At 45.3% G+C, this 16,508-nt stretch overlaps 2 protein-coding genes across 2 annotated transcripts in view; both read right to left on the bottom strand.

Annotated features, from left to right (window-relative positions):
* The window catches only part of Tom1 (target of myb1 membrane trafficking protein), a 32,319-nt gene extending 24,269 nt beyond the window's left edge, over positions 1-8,050 (bottom strand). Inside the window, exon 1 of the mRNA XM_005345366.2 lies at positions 7,928-8,050. Within this exon, the coding sequence (XP_005345423.1) occupies positions 7,928-7,979 (52 nt within the window). The 5' untranslated portion in view covers positions 7,980-8,050. The remainder of the gene's footprint in view (positions 1-7,927) is intronic.
* A 1,703-nt stretch (positions 8,051-9,753) lies between these two features.
* Positions 9,754-16,508, bottom strand: part of Hmgxb4 (HMG-box containing 4) — a 28,713-nt gene continuing 21,958 nt past the window's right edge. The window contains exons 4-6 of the mRNA XM_026777306.1: positions 16,328-16,506; positions 11,996-12,118; positions 9,754-11,619 (exon numbers count right to left, since the gene is read on the bottom strand). Coding sequence (XP_026633107.1) covers positions 11,575-11,619; positions 11,996-12,118; positions 16,328-16,506 — 347 coding nt within the window. The 3' untranslated portion in view covers positions 9,754-11,574. The remainder of the gene's footprint in view (positions 11,620-11,995; positions 12,119-16,327; positions 16,507-16,508) is intronic.

Below are 16,508 nucleotides of genomic sequence, written 5' to 3'. Positions count from 1 at the left end.
CTTGGATTTACTGTAGAGATAAGGTTGGCACAGAACTTAGTGCATAGACAGGCTGCCTGGTGCTCACTCTGTAGGCAGGGCTAGCCTGGGATTCACTCTATAGGTAGAGCTAGCCTGGGACTTGTATTGGTCCTCTTGTCTTTGCTTCCCACCTGGATTACAGGCTTAAACAGACCTGTAACCACTATTACATGTCTCCCAAATGTCTTGAAACAAGTCCAGGCTCTGGAGGAGACATTGGTGAGCAAGGCCAACAAGGTCCTGCCATTAGCAAATGAATGTATAGTCCAATGGAGGTTATGGTGGGAGAGGCAGTGAGACTGAGTCAGCACAGAGGCTGTAGGGCCAGGAGGCAGAAGAGGAAATGAGTCTGCTAATCCACTCCCCACCCTTACTCCACCCACACCCACCATTAACCATCTCCTCAGCTAGCCTCCTCCCGTACCATGAAATCACCAGAAAACAAGATCAAATGACCAGCACTCAAGAATCAAGTGTCTGTGCAAGAGCTCCATGACCCTCCTTTCCTGTGTCACCTTGGTGGTGTGTCAGCCAATGCTGAAGAAGACAGGCAAAGTCTGCTTGCTCTGTCCCCTGAAATCTACTACTACTACTTGCTCAGCTCATAATTCTCCAGGTCCACACTCTGGGTGCCAGAGAAGAGAAAGTCCTTGTTTGTTTGTGCAACAATGTGCTGAGTCTCCATGCTGCCAGGTGTTTGGTTCAGTGCTATAGCCTGGACCTCCTTCCCCCAGTACTGTTTGCTGCATCTCATACCTCAGCCTCCATGCTAATGACAGAGTAGAGCTTTGGTAAGGACAGTATTGAGATGTCAGCCCAGATTTCTTGATAGGTAAACAAGTGGTTTCCTGTTGCCAGAGGCAAGTGGATTAATTAGGATTCCTCTATTGGGACCTATGCCTGGCTTTCCTACTGGCTATGCTGTGGTACCTATAGCATGAATTTGAACATCCTAGGCTTCCTGGAGTATGACAGTCAGGACCCAAGCGCTGGGATGGTCTGAACCTTCTCATAGCTCAGCTTCCTAACTGCTGTGTCTGGGCCTTATGGTTCAATTCTTCTGGGACTGTGCCCTTGTTACTTAAGTCAGGTCCTAGGCCCAGCAATAAGGTCAGGTGGTCTTCTGGATACCTTGAGTCCTCTCTGTTTGCTCCTGCACTCAGTGGGCCACCAGCATTTTGCACAGAATATTAACTCTTAGTAACTCTCCAAGAACCCAGGTTTGGTCTGTCTGTCCTTTGCATTGGAGTGTGATGCACCTGGAGGCAGGTTAGAGCTCATGAGTCTCCCAGTTCTCTATGGATGACGCCTGCAGGACCTGTTTGCAGTGACTGGATGGTGATGAGGCTACATTTTCAGCATTGTTACCTGTACAGCACTTCAGTAAAGAGAAGCACCACCTCCATTTGACATTCCTTGATTCCTAGTAGCTATTCTTCTCCCCTCCCCTCCCCTCCCCTCCCCTCCCCTCCCCTCCCCTCCCCTCCCCTCCCTTCCTCTCTCCCTCCCCTCCTCTTAGTGCTTTTTCATGACAGGGTTTCTCTGTAACAGTCCTAACTGTCCTGGAACTCACTCATAGACCAGGCTAGACTCAAACTCACCCGCCTCTGCCTCCCAAGTGCTGGGATTAAAGGTCTGTGCCACCATACCTGGTCCAGTTCTTTTCTTAATCTGCCCTTTGACCTAACATCCTTGCCCCTGATGTAAATTGATTCTGGACATAATCCCCACATCAGCACCATCCCAAGTGAGCCCTGGGATGCAGGATGGTTGTGCCAGCCACCTGGAAGTACAGCGTGGGCATCCACACATGGTTGTAACTCATCTGCTCACAACGGAAACTAGGGCTCTGTGGACACCTGACATACGACATTCGTGAGAAGAGGATTAAAGTGTGCATGTAGAGCATGCCATGTCCACTGAGTACAGTTTAAGCACCAAACAAATATTACCCACTAATATCAGTCATAAAACCATAGTCCAAAATTTCAAGCTTTTCCATAAAATATTCTAAAATCATACAGAATAGCCAACTTTTTTCCCCCTCTGTAGCCAGCAAGTTGTCTTGAAGCCTATTTTCCAAATGAACAATTCTTTCCAGACCCAGACTGGAAAGTTCTATCAGTGCTGAAACGTCCTTTCTTAAAACCCTGGTTGTCTCTCCCTGTCATTTTTTTTTTTTTAAACCATGGCCACAAAAGAAACTTTAAAATACCTTATTGAGAGTACTGCTTCCTCAGTCCACATTTTTCAAGTTGATGTAACCATAATTCCTTGCTGAGAAACTTTCGGTTAGACAGAGGAGAGTTTCTTAAGCTGTTTAGGCAGGAGGGTTGGTAACATTCTCTACCCCACTTGGGATTGTGCAAGATGTGTGGACAGCCTGGTTATAGAAGGTGAAGACGGTGCTGGGATTAGTTAGGGTTCGGAGAGATGGAAGAAAGGCTAGAGAGACAGTTTGGTTGGTTATGTGTTTGCTGTGTTTATTTAGACCTTGTTTCTGATCACCAGCACCATGTAAGAAGCTGAATGTGGCAGTGTGTACCCAGTGTGCAACACTGGGGAGGCAGAGACAGGAGAATACCAGGAGCTGCTGGACAGGTAGTCTTGCTGAATTGGTATACTTCAGGGCCAGTGAGAAAGCCACTCTCAGAAAAAGTGAAGAGCAATCAAGAAAGACATTTGACACTGACTTCTGACTTCTCCACACATTCACACAAGTGCACATGACACCATGCATACACATATGCATGCATATACCATGCAACACATGCATACAAAGTAAAAATAAAAGAGAAGACTGGAAGAGTCTGCAAAAGAGAGAGAGTGTGAGCATACAGGTATCAGTGGGCTCATTGACTTTAAGGCATGCACACCCACGACTGTAGAGGCTTGGCAGGTCCAAAATCTCAAGTCAAGTGAGAATCAGCAACAGATGTGTCTGTTGGCAGTTTCTCTTGCTCTGGGAATGTCAGTCTTTCCAGGAAAGTCTTCAATTGATTGGGTAAGGATCATATACATTATAGAAGGCAATCTGCGCCTGTCAGAGTCTACTATTTCATTATTAACCTCATCTAAAACTTAGCTTCACCAGGCTGGTGAGATGGCTTAGTGGGTAAAGGTGTTTGCTGTCATGACTTCAAGGATGTAATTGTGAAGGATAAGGTTAAATGAGTGAGTAAGCCAACTAAAGGAAAACCTATGAAAATAATAATAATAAAGGAGGTATGCAGATACAAAGGTTAAAAGGCGGCAGATTAATGTGACAATGTGAGGACCTAGATCAGGACCTCCTTCATCAGAGGGTTAAGAGTTAAAAGTATCCCGAATCCCTGGGCTCCACACTGAGGGCTTTAGTTTAGCTGCCGAAACACTATCCCTGGAGAGCAGAAATCCAGGACTTTACTTTTATTTCTCAGTGCTCCATGTGAGAACAAAACCTACTCAGCAGCTCAGTCCATAGCCATGTTGAGCCCTATCCTCAGGAGAAGCTGCTCCACCCTACAGCTTGAAACCTAACCTGCCTGTGAACAAACATGCTGCCACTCAGGCAGTGACTGCTCATATCCCAGGGACACAAAGACCAACACAAAAGCTGCACTGGAGTCTGGGCCCTACATTGTTACCTTAGCTCTGCCACTAAGTGTGCCTAGGAACAGTGACACCACCAAGGAGAGTCCCCATGGCTAACAGCTGTGGACTCCTCTTGTCTGTCAGGCACCAGGCCAAGTGCTTCAAATGCCACACATTACACAGCAATACTACCTGACAGGTGTTATTATTAGCCTCCTTTTGCAGACAAAGAACTGGAAGATAGTAAGGTTAATAACCTACTCCAGGTCACAGAGCTATTGTTCTGACTCAAGGTCACCTTGGGCCTTACTAGTATTTGTCCAGCCAAGCAAATCCTTATGTAGACACTGTTTTGAGATAGGGTCTCACTAAGTAGACCAGGCTGGCCTGGAACTCAGAGATTTGCCTGCCTCTGTCTCCTGAGTGCGGCATTAAAGTCATGCAACACCACACCCCCCAACAAGAATAACATTTAATGGTACATGGAAATGACAGGAACTCAAATTCCGTGGCCCATTTAGTTTTATTGGAGATGGCCACGCCCATTCATTTACCTATTATCTCTGGCTACTCTTAGGCAATAAGAGCCTTGTTTAGGTTTTTAACAGAGACCATATGGCCTTCCTAAGCCTTGAGGATTGGCTATGTGGTCATTTGCGGAGTAAGCCTGGTCTAGTACACCAAGAGTCCTTTTTCATCAAGAGTGGGCCGGGAGCCAGGCGGTGGTGGCGCACGCCTTTAATCCCAGCACTTGGGAGGCAGAGGCAGGCGGATCTCTGTGAGTTCGAGACCAGCCTGGTCTACAAGAGCTAGTTCCAGGACAGGCTCCAAAACCACAGAGAAACAGTGGGCAGGGGAGCTCATTATAAACAAGATAGCTGGCTCATCTCTGACTTCCTATTGTAACACCACCCTGCCCCTCTGTGCCTTGTACTGGGGGCTCCTTTGTGTTTCATCACAGACGGGGATAGGAGAGATAGGACTGTACTAGTCAGCAGTAGACAGAGAATGAAACCATCTCTTCTAACCCAGCCCAATGACTACAACACGGCCTAGCCTGTGGGTTTCTAGCCCATCTGCTCCAAAGGAAACTCAAGAGCCCTGATGCTGATCATTCACTTCTGATTCCTGTCTACAGGCCCATGGGGTAGGCTTTGGAAAGCCAAGGACAGCTCTAACCTGTGTGGGTGTGTGTCCCCTCCCTCTCTCCTCAAATAGCCTGGCTCACTGGCTATGTTCTCCCTTTAATCTACAATAAACTTTCTCCTCCACCATGCTTAGGAGCAGTCATGTCCTTTTTTTTTTCTTTTCTTTTTCTTTCATTCACCCATTCACTTTCTGCTAGGTGCTGAGGCAGTAGGAAAGGAAGGGATAGATAGCTCCTGACCTCAAGTCAAGCCCAGCTTGAGGGCAGACTTGCAGGGATAGTGGTGCATCAGTATGGTGGAAGTGGAAACAGTAAATTACAGTAAGGCAGCAGGAGCTGATGCTCCTCACACCCTCTCACTGTGCAGGCACTCTGCAGAACTGGCTTTCTTACAACCACTCTCAAGCAAGAGAGTTTAAGTTTACAAACCAAAGCTCCCAGAAAAGCTCCACAGGCTGAATGTCTACAACTCTGTGGTTGTGGAGAGTGGAAATGTTGCAGATCTTGAGACCAATTAATAAAAAAACTCTGTCCACCAACCCAAGAGTCATCAGCTAGTACCTGAGACGTGCAGCATAGATTTCTGTGCTTGAGGGAACTTAGTTACCTGATTTCTGGCTTGCTTTGTTCTGCAGTGACAAAAAAAAAAAAAAAAAAAATCACGAAACCATTTCCCACATTGGAACATGTTATTTGGGGTGACATGAATCTGTGTTCCTGGGTCACAGCAATTCATATTTGGCTCAAGGATAAACTATCTCTGATTTCCCTTGAGGTGAGAGCTGTGTTGTGCCTCTGGGAAGCACAGGGACAAGAGGAAAAAAAGAGCAGAGATTGGAGCAGGAGTTAGGAAAGGCCTCGGGGAGGAGGTGATGGTGCCCGTGCTCTAAGGGATGAGCCCAGCTCACACAGAAACAGACCAGCAAACATCAAGTGTCTGTGATTTGTGAGGCCAGTAAGGTCCTGATTAGCACCATTTAGTGACGCCGTCCTCTTATGCTGACCATACAAGACTCTCCTTTCAGGGCATGAGGTCAGACCCTAGAAGACACCGTTTTACTCCTGTAGCAAGGAGGTGCCTAGATTACAGGAATAATTACAGGAATTACAGGAATTACAGCAGCTAACACCTGGCTGCCGATCATTACGGCCAGCCAGGCCCACTGTACAGGTGCAAGGTCTTTAATACTTGTAAGCTGGTGGGGGAGGACTGCTTAAGTCCATAAGTTACAGGCCAACCTGGGCAATACTGAGACTGTCTCAGACAGACAGACAGACAGACAGACAGACAGACAGACACACACACACACACACACACACACACACACTTTCAATCTCCAGTACGTCTGTCTACATATGGATGAGTACAGCACACTGATATTGCTATTCAAAGTAGGGTACTCTATGTAGTCCAGGCTGAACTTGAACTCAAAATATTCCTGCTTCAGCCTCCTGAGTGCTGGGATTACAGGCCTGCTCCACCACACCCGGCTTTTACAGCCTCTTCAGTAGACCCAGAAGGTCTGTTTCAGTCGTGTTATCAATTCACTGGACTTTTGGGTCTCAGTCATCACCATTTTCCCTTTTTAGAACTCAGTTCCTCCCCTCAGTAACAGGACTGTGCAGATTAGTAGTTTTGTTTTGATACAGGGTCTTACTCTGAAGCTCATACTGCCCTGAAACTAGTCCAGATAGCCTGGGATTTGGTGGCAATCTTCCTGTCTTAGTTTCCCAAGTGCTAGGATTACAGGTGTGAGCCACTGCTTCTGGTGGGAGGTTCTAAAATTCGTGCTCTCCCAGCCAACTGCAAAAAAGCACTACTGGTAATCCCACAGCTGCCAACCTGAATCTCGGTTGGGTCCAGGCTATTCTGACATGAACCCCAAGGCAGAGAGAGCCCAGCAGCGATATTTATTTAGTCAGTGCACTGAGGTACTGATGTAGCAGCATTCTGCCTGTCCAGAAGTATTTCTTCCCCAAGGAAGGCAATCTTTCGGGGCAGGAAGAGATGTTGAGTTCTGAACAACTTTAAGCATACTGAGCCCAAATAAGCTTCTCCAGAAAGTCTCAGGACTTTGTGGCTGGCTTTTCAGACCAGACTAATTTGCTGTGAAGAGGGCTGCCTTCTCTTTCCAGGACTCACGATGGGGCTTTTGTGAAGCACCTGGGTTTCGGACACTAGCAGTCTCCTGCAGAGAACTGACGAGAACCTCAAAAGAGCCACTAATTGCCGCAGTGGTGGTTACAACACAGAGCTGAGCTAACGACTTCGGGGAAGCCTCGGCTGCCAAGGCAGGAAGAATGCAAAGAATGTTTTAACTAAAAGATCCAGTCTTCCCAGTCTGGACTCAAGGCGAAACGCCACCAAAATTTCACAATGCTGTCGGGATCCTGCAGGCAAGAAGTGTGTGTGTGTGTGTGTGTGTGTGTGTGTGTGTGTGTGTGTGTGTGTTCACATCCAGACCACCCATCTCAGGGGAAACGTCGCTGCCTGCCCTCCCCCCGAGAGTAAGTGCTGGAAGTCGGCACCTTCCGACGGGCTTCAGCCGCACGAGGTGGTATCATAGTGGCAATGACAAGCGTCAGTCATGTGTCAGCAGCATCCTCAGTGCCTCGCGCTTATTAATGTATTTAATGATCAAACAAGTCGAGGAAGGCCGGGCCACCGTCCCTTTACTACAGGCGAGGAACACCACTGGGGCGACGTCACACAAGTCTCCCGACAGCGAGGACAGAGGCGCGGTCGAGCCCAGACACCTCGACGTGCCGGAACGTGAGGGGCCGGCGACGCGGCGAATGACCTGAGCGCGGTCAACCAGGGAGAGGCCCTCAGCTTGCGCGAGCCCGGCGGCAGCGCGGCCCAACGCCTGCTCACCACAGCAGTCCCTTTAACCCAAACTTTCTCCCTCTACTCTGGACCCCAGCACACACGCATTGGCTGAGGCACATCCTCCTGGACCCGCCTTCTCCTCCTACCTACTGGTCACCCCCAGCATCAATCCCCATACGGGCCTTACGATTGGCCCGTGATCTTGTCAATCAGGTGAAACATAGGAGGCGGAGCCAAGAGCGCCGCGCCAGCCTCGCCGCCCTCCTTCCAGCCCTGACTGGGGACTCCGACAGGTCCCAGGGCCGAGGCCAGAACGGCACACAGGGGCGGGACTGCGCGCGGCTCCCGGGACTCACCGATGCGCTGTCCCACCGGAGAGCTGAACGGGTTTCCCAGGAGAAAGTCCATTGCCGCGGCTACGGCTGCCACCAGCTCCCAGAATCAGGTGACAGCAACCGCCGGCGCCGCCGACCCGTCACGTGACCCGCTGGCCGACCCGCAGGGCGGGGGCTCTGGAGCACAGCCACGAGGCCCCGCCCTCTAAGCCACGCCCCTGGAAGGCTTCGGCTCTCTGCGGTGGAACCTGGAAGCCTTCACATCTGGCTACTGGGTCTCTAGCCAGGGAAATACTTGGGTCAGGTTACAAAGGCCGAAGCTCAGGCTCCTATCGTGTCTCCCTGCTCCAAGAGCCGCCCTGTGTGTACCCAAGAGAAGGCAAGTGCCTGAGTTTGTGCTTCTTTGAGACAGAGAATGAACTTGGTCTACAAACCACCTCACCGGCCTCTGTTCTTACTTGGCAAATGGGAAAAGTGCTTTTTCTGCATTTGTTCCCCTACATTGTAAACGGGGACAATATTCACAATGCTTCGAGAGCATTAAAATCAATAACATGCCGGTGTTATTTCTTCCTTGATGTATCCTTATAAAACAAGTTTTAAATTACATTACTTTTCCTGTCTCGAAAAAAAACCAAAAAAAAAAAAATTACATTACTTTTTACTGTGTGTGTGTCAGCATCCGTGAATCATCTCACTCCTCATCCCCCTCCCGTCCGTGCCCCCCCCCACCACCCCCGTTTCTTTGGAGTCAATCCTGCCTCCTGAGTGCCATTATTAAGGCGTACACCACCTTGGTCCAGCTTCATCCATTTTTTGGCAATGCTGGGCTCATGCCTTTAATATTAGTTTTATTTTGCTACTTAGAATTTTTAACATCTTGAATTTCCACAAACTTTTTTTAACCATGAAAGGTCAAATTTCCATATATTCAATGCTCATAATATTACCAAACATTCACTTTAGGCAGGCAGGCTTTAGACTCAGAGACAGGGAGGTGATTTAAAAAAAAAAACAAACAAGCAAACAAAAAACAGACAAGACTCTGGAAGCTCCTGAAACCATAAACTGTATGTTTCCAGCACAGGATTTTCATGTAACCCTTACAAAAGACTGATGATACTTAATTTAGGCCAATACCATAATGTACATGGTTTTATTTGCCAAGCATCAGAGCCACAATGATCAGATTCTCTAGTTTTACAATATGGAAGTGATATTTGGGACCCCGAGACCCATAATAGGTAGGAATATGAAGACTTGACCTCTATTTCAGGTTTTGGTTTAAAATTCTTTAATTTTAATTATGTATATGGTGGTATCTCTGTGTGGGTATATGTACTTGTGTGCTAGTGCCTAAAGAGGCTATAGAGGGTGCCTGATACTCTGGAGCTGGGATCCAATTTGGGTCCTTTGCAAGAACAGGAAGGGCTGGAGAGATGGCTCAGTGGTTAAGAGCATTGCCTGCTCTTCCAAAGGTCCTGAGTTCAATTCCTGGCAACCACATGGTGGCTCGCAACCATCTGTAATGAGGTCTGGTGCCCTCTTCTGGACTGAAGGCAGACACATAGAAAGAATATTGTATACATAATAAATAAATAAATATTAAAAAAAAAAAAGAACAGGAAGTATTCTTAACTGCTGAACCATCTCTCCAGTCCCCATTCAATTTTTTTAAAAAAATTACGGTAGAATAGAGTGAATGACATGTTTTACAATTTTATAGCAACTATAATTAACCCAATTAGGGAAAAGACAGCTAAGACTGGACTACAAATATTAAAAATGAGATCTTTAATATAAGTACAAAATTTTGTTTCTTTATACATATATATGATTTGCATCAAACCACTAGGATTTATTTAAAAAACAAAATAAAACAATGATATAAAAACAGCAAGAGGGCCTGAATCCAAAGTTTTTCCTCTAATAGTACTAAATACCACAAGTTACAGATTATTATACAAATGTGTACAAATCTTTAATAACAAATACAGTAGGGCTAGGCTCCGGAGGAAAACAAACACGCAAAGGCCGGTTCTCACCAGTTCATTGCTGTCTGTAGCAGTGACAATGGAGGACTGACTGGCTGCATCCTGGACCATGTGTCTTCTTGGCCTCTCCTTCACACCATTTCTCAAAGGAAACTTCTGCAGGTTCAAATGAGATTCTTACCTGTTAACTCAAATTTAAATTTCTGTTCTTCTTGATTTCAGTTCCTGCATATTCCTGTTTCTTTCTCTACTTGCCAGATTAAATCTCAAAACTGTTCTGAGCCGAGAAAGGGACCGAACATCCAGAACACCTGTGAGACTCTCAGCTGTGAAGCAGAGCGAGGCTATGGGAAGGAACTAAACAGGATGGCAGCTGGCTACATGGTCCAAGCGTTTACTGTTATGCTGCCCTGTTCCATGTAGGCCAGAGGAAGAAAGCATGGCTACCTCAGCACGGTTTTGGAAGGGCATCTCACACCAAGTTTCCAAACAACCCCGGAGTGCTCAACTATCTTCTAATGGGGAAGCAGATCCGGTGCTTTGGGAATAAGGGCAGTTGGGAACTGTGACATTCCTATTTCACTTTCCTAACATTATCGAGGGCCATGAAGCTCCTTTTTGAATCATAACACCTTAACATATGGATGACCTGGAGCTTTTAGGCAGACACGAAAAAATGACAAGTCTGTGTGCTCCACATGCTACTGCTGGTGGAGGCTTGTTATTAAATTATATATACAGAAATTTACAGGATAAATTAAAATCTAAAAATTCTAAATAGTTAAATACACATAATTAAAATATATGCTCACACACAGTTATACAGATATAACCAACTGAGAACCGATGACTCCTTTGTGATCCACATGTGTGTGGGATGCAGAGCACAATCTGCCTGCCAGGGGAACCAGAGCTGAACCAAGAAGCTGTAGATCTCTCAGGATTTGGTGGTTAACCAATGCTGCCAATGAAAGATACCAGCTTTGATTTTTATAGATCATGCTTTCTTGGCCAGCCAAAGCAGGTTCCACAAGTGGTACCAACAGTTTTGGCCTCTCCAAAGTATTTCTCTGCTGCCAAGAATCACATGACTGTAGTACCAACAGTTACAATAAAACTGGAGACACAGATACCTGCTTAGTAGGAATTGGAATGAGTCCCCTATCAGTCCAACTAAGCCATCTATCTCCAACTCTCCTGGGTCACTTTGAGTCAAACAGTTTGTAGTCAGCTGGCATCCTCCCATAATCTTTACTATATTTCCAACTATAAAACAGGTAAGGCAAATGGTCAGTGATGGGTCTGGAGGTACAAGCAAGCTTGGAAAAAAAAATATCACATTTTAGCTGTCTATAATGAGATACACATGGCACCCAGAATAAGCCCCTATTCCCCAAATTACACTGATTTTTAAGGCAGATATTTTTCACACAAGAAATAACCCCAAGTCCACATTCATGCCAAAGTCCTTTTTAGCTGAATCCTTACCATTTCATAAAATTATTAAAAGCAAAGTAGTTATAATCCTATGTATATATTGTACATTATATATATGTATATATAGATATAAAAATTTAAAACCTACACCCAGAGATCAGTGGAGGATCTGGAACAGTCATATTTACATAAACTAGTAAAGGGGTAGACAGGTTTTTGTCCCAGGCATCTTGGAGGTCACAGTCCAGGCATGATGTATGCAATGTTGTCCAGCGTGTTTGACTGCAAAAAGGAGAAAGGGCTCAATTGCAGCACGCCTCAGTGCGGTCCCTGAGACATGTTATGTGCAGGGAGAGAGGGAAAGTGGGCTAGGCGGCTGCTGTCAGCTGTGCCAGGAGCTTCTTTGCTTAGGCCTCACCTTGGACCCAGTGGCAGGAAGAAGTCCCTCTGCTACCTTTTGAGTTGGAGCCCCTAGACTACACTGCTTCTCTCTAAAGTACTGCTGTGGAAAGGGCAGGTTCTGAGGGACAATGATATGTGACAGATGGGCCACGTGCCACCAAGCCTCAGGGGCAGTGCTGGTGTGCTCATTAAGGAGGGTTTTTGGCTCCAAAAGGCCCCAGTCTTAAAAAGTTAAGGAAAACAACAACAAACTCACCAAGACCTGTTTGGGACAGCCATTCAATTCAGGTAGTTGTGTGGTCAGGCATGCCAAAGGGCCAAGAGCACAGATAATGGAATCCAGGAGCACTGACAAGCTGCCGGACACTGCTACCATGCCCTGCAAGAAAAGCAGATGGCAACTGAGTTGCACCTTAGTTGCTCTTCCTGTTCAACTCTTGTAAGGTCTTGTTCCTCTTTTCGACCTTTCTGATAAAACACAGCAACAAAAGGCACTGTGGGTAGTCAGCAGAGGATCTGTGAGAGGCTGGACCCACAGGCTACTGGAATTCTCTCCCATGCAATCAATAGCTGCTAAGTTTCTGTCGCTTTACTACATCGCTACTGTACCTTCTCTCCTCAGTGCTGGTCTCTTCACTCACAACCTAAAACAAATTTTCTCAGAAGGTCAAGTAAAAACTACCAGCCCCACCCTGAAAAAAAAAAAGCCTACTTAAAAACCCTCTGCAGTCCTAGAATAGGAAACTACAAATACTTCTATGTATTTGGCTTGGATGCCTGCCTTCTCTTCCCACCTCAACAGTAAGTAGGAAGATTCTTCTAAAGGTCTGCTTAAAATAGGCTGGAGCCTAAAGCCTCAATGGCCCTTCTTCCATCTTCCTCCCCCTACCCAAGGGGAAGAACCAGGCACCTGCTGTCTTTGGTTCACGTCTCTCCAGCTATCCACCCCACCCTCTTTCACCAGGCCTTTGACTCCCATAACCCAGCACAAGGTTTCCTTTCTCTCCTTTGGAGACAGAGACTCACTTTTTAGCTCAGGCTGGCCCAGAACTCAAGTTTTTTTTTTTTTTAAACTATATTTATTTTCCTTTTAAGCATATTGGTGTTTTGCCTATATGTATGTCTGTGTGAGGGTGTCAGATCTTGGAGTTACAGAAAATTGTGAGGTGCCACGTGGGTGCTGGGAATTGAACATAGATCCTATGGAAGAGCAGTCAATGCTCTTAACCACCGAGCCATTCCTCTAGGCCCCACAGCAATCTTGCTGACTCAGTAGAACCACAGTTCTATGCAGCACCAATGCCTAGGTGACACTGTTATTTCTGTCACAATAGTACAGGAGAGCAACATGAGGAGGGGAAGGCCAGGTAGGCACTATTTTTTGTATTAAGAGTTGTATAAAATTGTGATAAGGCTCAGGTATTCAATGCTTACACTAATGAACGATATAAATCAATGCTCCTGAAAGTGTGGTATGCAATTTCAGGTGGCATACATATGGACTTTAACTATTTTAATAGTTACTTGGGTTCTCAGCATCCATATGGTAGCTCACAACACTTCTAGCTCCAGCTTCAGGGGAGTGGAATCCTCTTGGCCTCCATGGTCACTGCACACTTGGATCTTAATTACACTCACACACATACACCTTTGGGAAACCAAATGAGTGCTAATGGACTTTGAGTTTCTTTTCTTTTTAAAATATTTATTTATCAGCCGGGCGATGGTGGCGCACGCCTTTAATCCCAGCACTCGGGAGGCAGAGGCAGGTGGATCTCTGTGAGTTCGAGACCAGCCTGGTCTACAGGGCTAGTGCCAGGACAGGCTCCAAAGCCACAGAGAAACCCTGTCTCGAAAAACCAAAAAAAAAAAAAAAAAAAAATTATTTATCACATACATATATTATATTTATCATAAAATAAATATTATATATATAGTGTTCTGACTGTATGTATGCCTGAAGGCCAGAAGAGGGCATAAGATCTCATTTTGGATAGTTGTGAACCCCCATATAGTTGGTGGAATGGAACTCAGGACCTCTAGAAGAGCAGTCAGTATTTTTAACCGCTGAGCCATCTCTCCAGCCCCAGGCTTTGTTTCTTTCTGGGGTAATGATAATGTTTTAGCGATAGTGAAGGACCCAAAACTCTGAAGAGTATTGTCAGTAAATCCTGCACTGTAAAAGGTGAACTTTTGGCATGTGAATCATATTTTTATTAAGGCTGTTACAAATGATAAGCGAACAACAGAATCTATAAACTCTTTCTGGTTATGGTAACCATTCCTTATCTGCAGTTCCCCTTTCCATGGCTCTAGTTACTGAGGTTTTTTGGATGTTTCTTTTGCAGACAATGTTATGTTATGTAGTGCAGGCTGGCTTCAAATTTGTTATCCTCCTGCCTTAGCCTCCCAATTTCTGGGGTTACAGGCATGCCCACTACTCAGCCTCAATCCCCAATTCTAAACTGCATTCATGCTGTTGGAATGGCATGATATAAGCTCAGTCCTATGTGGACTGTGAGCTAACTGTATTTAGCACGTTGATGCTGAATGATATCAGATCAACCACTGTACACAGGAATAAGTGCTAGCTGTGGGTTTGGGCATGTAGCTGGGTGTCTGTTGCCTGTGGTGTAGGCACAAACTCTCAAAACAGCTCTTCACACATGTGTGCACGTTTCTGACTGTTTATTACATAAAATTACCTTCCAATTAGATTGTAGTAAGCATCCTAAGACAGTCAACAGACGTTTAGGTTTTTCTACTCTGTAAATTCTTGGAATAATCTCACAGAACTCAAAAATATTATTTGCCAGGTGGGTGATGGTGGCCCACGCCTTTAATCCCAGCACTCAGGAAGCAGAGACAGGTGGATCTCTAAGTTCAAGGCCAGCCTGGTTTACAGTGTAAGTACCAGGAGAGTTTGGCTGTTACAAAGAAAAACCCTGTCTTAGAAAACAAAAGAAAACATTTCCAAACAAAAAGTAAGTATTTTGGAAAATTTGGACAATGAATGGTGCTTAAGACCGTTTTACTCTCAACTTTTTAGAAAATATAATAGTTAAATGTGAAAATTCAATAATGATAACAACATTTTATTGGAAATATTTTTTTACCTACTTGGGTATTTGAGCATGTATGAGAAGGCTCACATTCTTTCACTGCCTGTTGAATTTTTAGAAACTACCCAAAGAACTCAGATGTAGATTCAACTCCTGGAGCTTTGAATGATAATTTAACATTTGCATAAAAACTAGTCATTAGCTTCTATATTTCTGCACTGCTGTTATTCCAGCCCCTTCCTCTTTTTTCATTTTTTGAGACAAGGTCTCTCTATGTAGCTCTGGGTGTCCTGGAACTCACTGTGTACAGCAGACTGGCTTCAAATTCACAGGAATCTGCATGTCTCTGCCTCCTGAGTTCTGGGATTAAAGGTGAGTGCACAGCTCCTTTCATTCTTTTGGGATTGTAATATAATTACATCATTTCCCCCTTTCCTTTCCTTCCACCAAACCCTCCCACATTCCCCTCTTTGCTCTTTTATCATTAATTGTTGTTACACATGTGTGGATGTCATGTGTGTATTTTTCTCCAAAACACATAAATACAACCTGCACAGCCTGTACAATGTTACTTGTATATATGCTTTCAGGCTGACCATTTGGTATTGGATAATCAATTGGTGTGCTCTTCCCTGGGGAAGATTATTTATTCTGCTCTCAGCATTCCTTAGCTGCCTGTAGGTCTTTGTATAAGGTCGAGCCCTGTGAACTTTTTCCCAGGACCCTTTCTTTCTCATGCTATAACTTCTTATTATCTTCCTGCTTCTGGCTCCTGAATGCTGGGATGTTCAGAGCATGATGGGAACTCTTCTTATCCCTGTATAATCTTGTCTGATCATTCAGAATTGCAGAAACTGCATTAAAACAATCCCAGCTCTCAGAAGGTACCAGGGTGTCCACTATTTTTTCCACTGCATTTTAATTCACTTGGGCTCATTTTTTTGAGACAGGATTTCAGTCTGTGGTCTAGGATGATCTTGAACTTGCAGCAATTCTCCTGCTTCAGCCTCCCAAATCCTGGGATTATTAGGCTGTGCTGCCATGTGTGGCTTCCACTTAATTTTTTAAAAGAAATTATTTTATATGTATGGGTGTTTTACCCATATGTATGTCTGTGCACCACATGCATACAGTGTCTAAGGAGGCCAGAAGAGGGCTCCAGATTTCCCAGAACTAGAGTTGTAAGCAGTTGTGAGATACTTGTGGGTGCTGGGATTTGAATCCTGGTCTTTGAAAAGAGCAACCAGTGTTCTTAACTACAGAGACATCTCTCCAGTTCTTCCACTGAACTTTTAAAGACTAAAACCCAGCTACAGGGTATCTTGACTTCTCTTAGTGCTGTTTATAAAGAATGGTATAATGATATAACTCTGAGAGCCAATAGTCAGACTCTGAATCTTTAGACAGCTTTTCACTATACCATAAGTACTTGGCACAATTTTGCATAAAGTAGCTGTTCACTAAATGAACAAATGGATCTAAATGGCATAGGACACAGGAATCCTGCTAGTGAGTACTGTGCTTACCTCTGTCTCCTGCAGGCGGTGTCCAATGAGGCTGAGGGACTCTCCCAACAACTGGAGATGAGCAGCAACATCAATGGGCTCTGTTTCAGGGGCTTTGGCTGGTGAGGCTGGCAAAAGCATTGTGGTGGGTGGGGACTTCTTTTGGGGTGACAGTACTCCCACAGAAGAAGCTGAGAACAGA

This window comes from Microtus ochrogaster, chromosome 4 (genome assembly GCF_000317375.1).
Source record: "Microtus ochrogaster isolate Prairie Vole_2 chromosome 4, MicOch1.0, whole genome shotgun sequence".
NCBI classification, from domain to species: Eukaryota; Metazoa; Chordata; class Mammalia; order Rodentia; family Cricetidae; genus Microtus; species Microtus ochrogaster.
Note: the sequence above shows the minus strand (reverse complement) of the source record. Positions and strands in the feature narration are given on the sequence as shown.